The sequence below is a fragment of the Pinus tabuliformis genome, chromosome J, assembly GCF_031772625.1.
Source record: "Pinus tabuliformis cultivar Carrire ecotype Pingquan chromosome J, CPIR1, whole genome shotgun sequence".
NCBI classification, from domain to species: Eukaryota; Viridiplantae; Streptophyta; class Pinopsida; order Pinales; family Pinaceae; genus Pinus; species Pinus tabuliformis.
The window spans coordinates 995,294,556-995,306,694 of NC_142295.1; the positions used below are offsets into that span (position 1 = coordinate 995,294,556).

A 12,139-nucleotide genomic window follows, 5' to 3' on the forward strand; every position below is an offset into this window, starting at 1 on the left:
TGTTAATTTAAAAAATTTGCATTACATTAATATTTTCATTTAATTTTTAATTAATTAATTAATTTTTGTATAATTTAACTTACTAAAAAGGTTAAACATTACTTTACATTATATAATTATCTTATCTTACTTTACAATTTTATCTTACCATAAATAAAAATATTGGTTTATGATAAAAAAATTAATGTTAATAAGTCAAAATGGATATGAAATCTCCTTTCCAATAGAATTGAGGGCGGACACCAAACAAAAATTAAAACGCAGTTTAATGTGTCTACAGCTTCACCTTTCATTTCGACTCGACAGTCAATCATTCCTCACGCGAAGTGTAGTGAAGAGAACACGCAATTGGTGGCCAGAATACGAAGAGAAAGAAGTTGGAGCTTCTGCGATTCGAACTCGCAACATGTCTAGCCCAGCCGAGAAGGAGCAGCAGCATGCTGAGAAGGAACCCGAGATGGAAGCACAACCAGACTCCGTTGAAGTTGTTTCCGTCGAGCTTCCAGCTCCCCCAGGATGGAAGAAACAGGTCGCTAAACTCTTCATTTCTGTTATTTTACAGCAATTTTCATTCACCGGACTTCCCTCTACTTCTCATTTGCTTTTTCTTTGTGTAAAATTTCGAGAATTGTTGTTGGTGCGGAGCTGCTCGTCTAGCTATGTTTCGTGGCGACATTGCTAGGGTTTGAAGGCGTTGTCGTAAAGCTATGAAAGTTGAGCATACAACGCTGTTTATTCTTCTGACTTTCGAACGGCCGAGAAGTTCAGTAACGAAAGTTGCATTGTTTTGTTTTATTCTTGGTGTTTCATAAGAGGGAAATGCCGTTCTTTGCCCTCGAGCTGATTTCCCTACTGTGATTTTGCACGCTTAGTTACAGCGGGGAACATAGTTAATGTCGGATGGGAAATTAGGCTGAATTTCAGGTGCAAGACAAGCACAATTTTATGACGGCAAATTTCAGTTGCAATTACTAGAATTTAGTAAAACTAGGGCCACCGACACTAACTTTCGTACCTATTTATAATTATTACATGCAACTTTTTAGCTGTTTCTTTGAATTGAGCTCCACGTTTAAAACCTTTCGCGAGGGCAAGCTAAAAGAAAGGAAAGACGAAAAAAGGAATTTAGCCGTAGGGCTTAGGTCCTTAACTGGTCTAACTTCTCATCTACAAAACTGTTTCGAAAGGGCTGTGTAAAGCAGGAAACTATCTGCAACCTCAACAAACCTTAATTTAGAGCCAAACTTTAATCACTGGTATCTGCTGGCGGGCAACATGATTTTTTAACTTTTAAAGTAAAATACAGTAAAATCTAGCGACACAATATCTTGGCTGAAATGGCATGCGGCGGAATGGAGCTTATACCAGTTAGATGGGAAAATGGGCCTAAGTGATATTATGTGCGCAAGTGAAAGAGTAGAGATAATTGCTGAACGGTGCATGCTTTGCAGTCTTCATTTGTAGATAATTAATAGGCGTAGGAGTACGTAGAAACCATTTCACAAAACCGTGGTTCCACGCCCCGTCTCATCTCGTTTTGTTAATTTATATTGTCAAGTTTCAGGGAATTATTGCATATCTGCCCCTTCCATTTATCATTTCTTATGATTGAATATTAATTGAAATAAAGCCCTTTTTAGAATCAAATGGGAAATATGCACTTCACGAGACCTATGTGACCTATTTTAGAGGTGGGCTATTAGGCATTGCATTGGGAGATTGGAACTTCGAGAAATGAGGTGGTTATATATTATAATGAGTGAATGGCTTATACTTGTCATGACTCTTTCACATGGCTGGTAGTTGTAAGGCGTTATATGCCAGTGGTATGAATGTTACTTTGACCTTTCATAATTTCCCTTAGCCATGGACATTGTATGAATTCTATGTACATACATGGTTTTATGATCTATAATAAGGACTTGTACATACATGCATCTAGAGCTAGAGGGCAAGTGTGCTTTAGGAGAGATTTATAGATTATTGATCACATGCTTACTCTTTGAGCATTATTTGAAGAGTCTAGACAATGATATTCTAAGGTCTATTGTTGTTTTGTGGACCCTAGAAAGGCCATCAATTGTGCCCAAACACTTGTTGTTTGAGAGGTTGTATGACATTTGCATATTAGAATTGGTAAATGTTGCCATCATCATTTTACAAGCTGGTTGTAGGTTGTTTTTGGATAGCACACGGTCTCTTTGGTTATACTAGGAGCACTCTAGAACTAAAGAGGGATGTCCTCTCTCTTTGACATTATTTGGCATCTATACCAATGAGCTTGAAAGTTCCTTAAGGAGAGTGCAAAGGTTGGTGATCAATGCATCTTACATCATGGCTTCCTCTAATTGCTTCTCCTTGTAGATGACATGATCCTCCTAGTCTCCTCTCTTGATGATTTGTAGAGAAAGTTGGATGCTCTAGCTTGCTTTTATGATTATCAATAGGTTGTGGTTAATGATGACATGATCCTCCTAGTCTCCTCTCTTGATGATTTGTAGAGATAGTTGGATCCTCTAGCTTGCTTTTATGATTATCAATAGGTTGTGGTTAATGTCGAGAAAGCTAAGGTTGTGGCCTTTATCACAACAACAATTGCGTTAGCCATACTTAAATTTTTTAGGGGAGAGCTTGTTGAGATCATTATGACTTACACTTATCTAGATAATTGTCCTACATTAAGCTTGAGATATGTGTTCCAATCATGTCCATGTATTGCATGTTGCTTTGTGCTTAAGTGCTAGTGCTTCTAGGTTGATTTTCAATACATTCCCTAAAAGATGGTTCTTTATGGCTCACAATTTTTGGCACCCAACTCAATGCTTGTTGATTAGGCTCATGTGGACAAAGTTAAGACCATTATTCTCCAATATATGATTTGTTGCGAGTTGTAATCAAACTAATATTTAAAATATTGTTCAAGCACAATTTGGAGTTCACCTAGGAAGGGGGTATTTAGACTAAGTGATGTTGTCGAGCTCTGCAAAAAATCCCTCTTAGCATACATACAAAAAACTCTTATAAAAGGAGAAATATTTTGTGATGTGCTCCTGTGTTTTGACCATGAAAATTATGTTAGGCATGGGATAAAGCAACAACAACTCCACAATGAGCATTAAGACATATAAAAAATTGATAGTTGAGAGCTTAAGTAAGGGGACACTATCTGGCTAACTACTATTTTCCTAGCCAATATCTTCAAGATCGGTATGAAGCTTGATATACCCATTGGACAAGATAATCTTGAAAGAAGGATGTTATTAATATGACAGATCTAAAGGGGCAACACAAGACCTATCATCTAAGGGAAACCCCAACTCTTTGAGAAAGGAGGAGATGACCTAAGAACTTTTTATCTTGCTTTTATTACTTGTAATTTGTAATCCATTTAATGCATTTTGGGCATTAATTGACATTAAAATAATTTCTTTTCATTTCATTTTGTTGTATCAATGTATTTTTGAGGGAGGCTTCAATGTTTACATTAGAGTTCTATTTAGAGGGGAGGGGAGGGCTCAAGCACCCCATTACCTTTTTTTTTAACCTTTATAATAAGGGAGAGCTCAAAGGCTTGAAGGATGGTCTTCATACGCTTGTGAAATTATGACACATTGTGTTGAGTCATTCACGAGCTATTGCTATCTATAGAGTGTTGGTGGTTACAAGTGTATTGATTGTAGTAGTGTGTTCCGTTTCACAATTTCTTTGATTTTCATAATTCCTTTATACAATGTTTTGGTTCAAGGGATTTGTTGAAATTGGTTAGCTTGGGAGGTGCTCATACAAAGTTACAAGTCTTAGGTGCTGGGTTTGTGAGGAGAAAACCCACAAAAGAATGAGTTTGTGGGAAAAGTACCTAAGTTTGGGGTTTTGGACCGGAAGGAGTGGCCTTAGAACCCAAGATAATGAATTCAATATTCTAATATTTGTAGTGGGGTCTCTTGAAGAATAAAGAGGGATCCTAAGCAATGTTGCAGAATCCCCCTCCCCCCCAAAGGATCAAGAGGCAGAATTGCATCTCGTACGGATCTGAAAATCGGATGCGAGGTTTCGCCATTTTTGGCAATTTTGGGAAAATCGGATCTGTGGGGGCCCGATTTGCGGATCTGGAAAGGATCGAGTGCGAATCTGTGGAGGTTTGGGCGTGTATCCACCAATGTTTTAAAACTCCGACTCCGACTCGGTATTGACTCGGCCGGCTCGATTTTAGTTACTCGGTCGTTGTAAAAAATACATTAAATATTTATTTTTTATAAAAACACATAATTTTAAAGATTTTCATTCATATTTCCAAACACACAGCATTAGAATATAGATAGAAGACAACATATGATCAAAGTAAGCTCATGAATATATCCATTATATCAAAATGGCACCCAGTGCACTGTCCAATACATACATGACGATGATATAGAGATCAAAACAAAAACACATAACCAAGGAGGCTATAAATGGCCTTTACAACAAAAGTCTGTGACCAGTACTACTGGCTACTGCTAGAGTTGCCAACATCATCTGGCTCAGTGTTACTTGGGAGCGGGAGCGAGAGCGAAAACGGGAGCGGGAGCGACATTTTCAGAAGCTCCTAGTTTGGGAGTGAATCCCGGAGGAGTTCGACAACCAGTGTCACTAACATCAAGGTACATAGAGGGATTGGTGCTCTTGATTAAATACAAGTTCCATACCCTAATACATGACAAAATTCAATGGAAACATTGCAATCCTCCAATCCTGAAATCCTGAAAAACTGATAAGTCTGCTGGACTTTGAATGAAATCTAAAATTCTACTTTCTCCATATGAAATCCAATGAGGCCAGCACCACTCTCAAACATCTTGCGTCATTTCATGGTAATGTTAAAAATTTAAGTAAAAGGATGGAGAATGTCACTTTTACTTTAAGAATTTAACATTACCATGAAATTTGAATAGCATATCAATACTAGGAGAGGGGAATGGACCCCAAATGGCACTTAACCAATTTATAAAACACCTTGGAGTCCCCAACAATCAGCTAAATGTTAAAAGGTTAAAAAAAATTAGAAAAATCGTTGTTTTTTTGCGTGACTGGCTGGATTTAATGACTTGGCCGAGTAGATGCGGAAATGGTCGGGTTGATCGAGTCAGTCATGACTCGGCCTCTTGAACTGGTTTTTCTGCCGCGTCATAAAATTCTTCAATGACTCAGATCAACTCGGCCATTTCGGATTCGATTCGACCAAATTTTAAAATAGTGGTATCCACAACGGATCCGAGAAAAGGTGGACGGTTCACACAATTCTGCAAGGCTTTTTTTGTATTTTTGGGAAATTTCAAACGGTTATCTGAGGAACTACGCTTTCGGAATACTCCCAAGGTGCCCCTTGATGCTCCCTAGACGCTTCCTAGATGCTCACTAATGGTAATGTTAAATTCTTAAAGTAAAAGGATGGAAATGAAAGATAAAGGAGAATGTCACATCTTTCATTTCCATCCTTTTACTTAAATTTTTGACATTACCATGAAATGACTGAGGATGTTTGAGAGTGGTTCCAATCTCGTCAGACTTCATATGGAGAAAATAGAATTTCATAACCCATTCAAAATTCAATAGACTTAACAGTTTTCAGGATCAATGGGATTGTGGCGTTTCATTGGATTATATCATGTATGAGGGAATGTGATTGGCATTTAATCAAGAGCACCGAGCCCTATATGTACCCCAGTGTTGGTGTTGTTGATTGTTGAACTCCTTTGTCATGGCCTTAGCAAAAACGTACCCTTCACTCAAGTCAAAATCATTTATCATGCATGTTGAGCTTTCTCTACCATATTATAAGGCTTAGACTAGGCTTGATCAAAATTGGGCAATGTTGACTAATATCCCCAGAGAATCGAAGTAGAGGTAAAGGCTAGACAAGAGAAGATGAATATGGATTCTAGATGGTTGATGTTGGAATAATTAATCATTGATGTGCAATGGATGCCATATCTATCTTGATTTATGTAAAAACATGCATGTTTTCATGTCTTCTACAACTAATTTGGTATTTTGGATGTTTCTCCTAAGTCACTTAATGGAGAGATAAATATAGGCCAAGACACAAGTGAGATGAGGCCATAGTTTTAAAAACCAGAACCGACGATCGGATCAGTCCACCTAATAAACCGGGTTTCAAATCGGAACCGGTCAAACTGGGATTGGTCAGATCTCAATGAACTGGTTTTTAAACAAATACATTAAATAATTATTTTTTAATGAAAAAACTATTTTAAAGATTTAAAACCATGATTCCAAGCTAATAGAGATAAAATATGCAAAGTTTGCTTATTTATATACCATGTAAAGGTGAATATATCAAAATGGCACCAAGTGCAATACATATCATCGACAAAAAACATAAGAAATGAAGCTCTAAATGGCCTATAAAGTCCAAAAGAAATGCTACAAGCTATGAGGCCATTGGCCTTCTAAAAGACTACAAGTCTAGAATTTAGACATGATCAATCATCAAACTCATCACCACTACTAGACACATGATCATCATCAGGAGCTACATAGACATCATTTGGTTCAGAGTCTGAGGATGCCTCAGCCTCATCTACAACCTTAGTAGCACTGCCAACAATAACAATAGAAGTGGACCTAATGGAAGCACGAGTTGGTCGAGCTGCACGACTAGTGCCTTCCATTGGTTGTTTGCCTTTCCTTGATGCAGCTACTGATCTTGGTTTCGATGGCGCCACCAAATCTGCTTCATCCCCCGCTAATGCCATGTCAATATCAAAATCAACATCAAACATAGGATCTTCAGTCTCCTCCACCCATTTTGATGTTGGATCAATATTGTCCAACATAATGGGATCTAGATCAATTGTTTTGTTCGTGATTTGGTTCCGCCTTAGTCGAAGGTTGTATTGCATGAAGACAAGATCATTTAACCGTTTTTATTCCAAACGGTTTCTCTTCTTCGTGTGTATGCGCTCACAACCCGAAGCACTGCAAGTTTCGTTGAGGAATCTAATTGCAAACTTTTGCAATTGAGGACATTCGCCGCCAAACGACTCCCTCCAATGTGCTACAAAGAAAAAGACATCAAATTTGTAACTTAGTTCATTTCATTACTTATTTACAAATTACAAGTATTTATAGATAATTTGAATTATAAATCTGTAAACAATTTAACTTGAAAATAAAAACAAATTGGAAATTGGAATTGCTTACTTGGTTGATCTAAATCTTTTGCCATCTTTGCCAAGATTTTGCCAAAGTTACGAGCTACCATACCAAAAAGAGTAAGTTGTCTATGTATTTCCAATTGGTCTGCATGGATAGGGACCATGCGCTCCAAGCAATCAATCAATCTAGTTCTGACCTCCCCATCTCGCATATCTCCTAGCTGAGCTTTATAATGATACTTTGGGTTCAAAAAATAACCAGCTTCATGTATAGGACGATGGAGTTAATTGTTCTATCTGTTATCAATGATCTCCCATATACGACCATATTTAGCTAACCTATCCTTGTAAGTTGCCCGTATTTGCTCCTTTGCTTGATCCATAGCCTCATAAATGTAGCCCATGGCCAATTTTTCCCCATCCACCATCCTTAACACTTTAACAAGGGGCTCGGTAATTTTCACAAGCTTTGGAGGCCTTTTCCAAATGTAACTGTCAAACACTTTCTTTTTGGTGTCTTTTCCATCTTGTCTACGAGCTCACCAAGATTCAGTCCAATCATTAGAAGAAAACATTTTCTGTAGCTTTTTCTGTTGACCATTGAGACATTGCAACATGAGGAAGTGAGTTGCAAATCTCGTAATTGCAGGCCTAACAAGCTCTTTGTCGCCAGTGTTTTTCCTCGTTAGGCTCAATACCCAAGAGTGGTTGTAAATGTATTTTGTAATGCACTTGGCATGCTCTACAATGTTTTTTACCTACTCCACTTTGCCTATGTCCTCAAGCATGAGGTCTATGCAATGTGCAACACATGGAGTCCAAAATATGGTCCTATATTTGGACTCAAGCATCTTTCTAGCAAGAACATAGTTTGAGGCATTATCTATGATGACTTGCACAACATTCTGCTCCCCCACTTCCTGAATAATGTCATCCAAAAGCTCAAATAGAAGGGTTGCATCCTTCACCTTATCAGATGCATCAACTAATCTCAAAAACATGGTTCCTTGAGGGCAAGAAACAAGGAAATTAATGATAGTGCGGTTCTTTCCATCAGTCCATCCATTTGACATGATGGAACAACTTGTTTTGAGCCATGAATCTCTATACTCAGCCAAATACTCATAAATGGAAGAAATCTCTTTTTGCAAAAGAGCTCCCCTCAAGTCATGCATAGTAGGGCCTTTGAAGCCCTTTCTTGCAACTATAACAGAGTCCCACATAGCTTGGTAATAAGGTGAGCAAGCAACATTAAATGGGATATTTGCATCATACCACCATCTAGCAATGTATTGATAAGAAGTTTCTTTGCATTGTTTTTTCAAATGTTGATCCAAAGTGGGTTGACAACTTGGTTGGGAGGAAGTGGGATTAGAAGAGGCAATGGTGGCAGAGGATGAGAAATAACTCTGGATGTTTGTTCTCTTTGTTTTGTTTGATTGTTGGCCAAGAGACGAAGGAACATAGTGAAAGGGGTCATTGGTGGACGGGATAGAAGAGGAGCCTTGAATCTCATAATCATCATACCCACTCTCTTTCATGGCTTCTAATAATTCCCTCTTCCTTGCACTGTCATCTTGGATGTCCTTCTCCCTAGCCGTATTCTCCTCAAACTTTTCAAACTTGGAAAGGTATTCTGCCCTAACAGGACCTAACACTTCATTTGGTGCTTCACATGGCTTTACTTGGCCTCTTATCCCAGCTAAGTGTTGTTTCAATCTGAGAATACCCCCACCTCTAATAAATTTATTACAAAATTTTCATATCATTTTTCCATCAATCAAATCACAATGCGCCCATGCATTGTCCTTGGCTTTTGGAGCCATGTTGGCTTGAAATAATTAAAATTTGCAGCTAAGAAAAATGGAAAACTAAAGCTAAATTTAGGAAAAAAATGCACATGTAGCCCACAAATTTTGATAGCATAGAATTAGAGATTTGGTAGCATAGAACACATAAAAAAATTAATACATGCACAACAGTGAAATGAGGAATTTTTCAAGTGAAAATCCTCACCTGGAAATGCAAACTAGCGTCCTTAGCCTCCTCTTGAAGATGCCAACTCCACTAACAGCTCCAAACTATCTCCAAAATAGCTCAAACTCCAACTCCAAGCCTCCAAGATGACTACTCCAACAAAAACTCAACACTCTCCAAGCTCCCAATCAAACTCACAAAAACTCCAAATGAGATGTGTGAGACAAATGAGAGGGGTAAGCTCCTTTTAAAGGCTTGGAGAGGGTGTTTTTGGAGGGAAACAACCCTTATTTTCCTTCCAAAACACCCTGGAACCTTCCTAAACCGCCTTGTGGGTCCGCCACGACCTTGGCAGTGAACCGATCGGTTTAGGACAAAATCGACCGGTTTGACCATAAACCGTCCGATTTCGTCCTAAACCGGTTGGTTAGGATCATTTTTTGTGAATTTCAGGTGAAGAGGAGGCATAAACCCGATTTTGTACTGGTTTGACCCAACCGGCCAATGAACCGGCCGATTTGACAGGTTTCCGGTTCAAGCCGACTGATTTTTAAAACTATGGATGAGACTTAGTTTGTGTAGAAGAAGATTAGACCTAAAAGAGCCGCAAACCTTTGAGGATAACCGCATCAAGGACGTGTTTTATTAAAGGAGGCTGAGCGGAGTTTTGTCTTAGAGCACTGAGGCTAGTTAAGGGTTTGTTCTGTGTGGTTTAAATGTATATTTTGAGGCCGCAATCTTGTTGGTATAGGCCACAATTGTTATAGGACATCTGAGGTTGAACAACGATTTGTTTAGGTTAAATAGTGCTAACCGCAAAGTTGTATAGGAAGGTCGAGGGCCTCAAGGACTTGGAGAAGTGGCTCACTATTGAAGGAAGGAGTGGCCGCAAGCATAGAAGACAAGTCTGAGCCCTAGTTTAGGGTTGCACTGTGGTTGGAAAGTAGGTCGAGGCTTACACAAGCCTAGATAAGGTTGAATAGAACCTAAGGGAAGCAAACCGAGGCTGTTGACAATAAGAAAAGGGCTATTAAGGAGGGAAGATCACGGGCTGGTATGGTTGAGTGTGGGCTAAAGGAGGAGTCTATTGGTGAGCATCAGTTGGACAAAGGTCTAAAGCAGTTGATCTCTGTGGACAAAGGAGGACTGAAAGGGCTAGTTTCCAAGGACATCAACAACAAGTAAATGCATTTGTATATTCTTTGATGTTATGGGCATATGAGAGCTTGATGGATTAGGCCTCAACCCTAGTTGTATTAGTCGAAGGACAAACTTATATTTTGTTGTATATTAACATTTGTACATGGATTGTAAAGGGCCATAATCACTGGTACGTGAGCCCTATGATTTTCTTATTGATGGACTAATAAGGAATGTGTTTGGGCCAATAATTCTTGTGTATTGTTGTTGATTTCATTGTTGTTATATTCCGTTATGCAAAGTTGTTTTTGGTTGGGCATCTCTAGCGGTTGGGCATCTTTAGTGTGTTTATGTGCTTAGCTAAGTCATAGACCAGACCTAGGGTGCAAGGAAATTCAATTAGAGTTGATATGTAGATCTCAATTTTCACATATGCCTAGTGCTTGATTAGGTTGCATGCATATTGATTTTTATAACTTGTTGGTCTCGTGCTAGTTCTCTAGGCTAGGGAGTGATACAAAGTAGTGGCATTAGAGTGAAGTAGTTTTTGGAAGAGACAATTCATAGTTTTGAGAATATACATTTTTGTAGTTATCAACAAAAGAAATCTTGTGTAGAATGATTCCAAGTTTTTAAGGATAAAGGAAGATTTAGACTTGATTTGATGTCATTATTTAGAGTGCTAGACTCATGCAAGCTTTGCTTTCTAGCATTACAATTAAAGTCATTGGATGTACCCTGACTCCTTGGATTTATACAAATATGTATCTAGTGTAGATAGACTTAGACCCATTTGATAAATTATATGGAATGGACTTGTACGAGGTCAATATTGAACACAAAGGTTATGGACTTCTATTCCATATCCATTGAAAAACTAAAAAATGTTAAAATTCTCAAGTTAAAGAGATTTACATTTTTTTGGATTCAAGAATAAATTTTAGATTGAAGATGTGTTAGAAACCTTTGTTCTTAGTATGCATATTGGCATAGATGCTTGAGTTCAAAAAAATAAACATATTTCAATGCAGTCGAAAACATAATTTTTTTTCATAGTAAAAGTAATTATTAATTGAATGAAGCTTTTGCAATTGTCAAAATTGTCCATTTGTTTTTGGATTTGAAGACTATGGTGTGGATATTATAGTTCCAATGTTTGAGTAGTCTTTGCTTATCTTTATGGAAAGAAGAATTAAAGAATTTAGGAAATGTGTGTTGTTGCTCAAAATCTCGTTAAGGGAAAGTTGGTCCTAAATGCGAGAGCCAAGGAGAAACTACTACACATTTGTGGCATTGCCACTCACTTCTAGGTTGTAAGGAAATGTTATATACTCCAGGGGCCAATCCCTATGTGGATAAAAAGATTAGAAATTGGAAGGAAATGATACATTGGTTGGTCAGATAAAAGTGAGCCTTAATCACAATAGAAGGCAGAGGATTGAAAGGACCAAGGTATGGGCTTGGTAACGTGTTGGTGTTGAATCATTATGTTGTGCGACAACGAGATTAGAAATGCAAATACAACCAATGCAATCAACTTTAACATCCAACATGTATTAATAAAAAATTAATTAAAATGGAAACAACATTGCTTCCACACTTGAATTAATTGAGAATGTGAAAATTAATTATTTGCTTTGCACGATAGCCCAAGAACAAAAACATGTCCCAGCGTAATACATGTGATATAACTTAAGCTAAAAGATCAAATAGAAACCATTCGTTGCATGAGAGAGGAGTAGCTTGAGTCGATTTACTAGTTGCAAGCATTGGATGGGGTATCATTCGTATGATTTTGAACCATTGGAGTGTAGGCACTTTATACCATTGTGTAGCGAGAGAGCACATCGTGATTGCTTTATGAA

The 12,139-nt window shown here is 38.0% G+C and overlaps 1 protein-coding gene across 1 annotated transcript in view; it reads left to right on the forward strand.

The window, feature by feature from the left end:
* Positions 1-300: 300 nt before the first annotated feature.
* The window catches only part of LOC149230185 (uncharacterized), a 116,116-nt gene continuing 104,277 nt past the window's right edge, over positions 301-12,139 (forward strand). Inside the window, exon 1 of the mRNA XM_089378887.1 lies at positions 301-529. Within this exon, the coding sequence (XP_089235013.1) occupies positions 407-529 (123 nt within the window). The 5' untranslated portion in view covers positions 301-406. The remainder of the gene's footprint in view (positions 530-12,139) is intronic.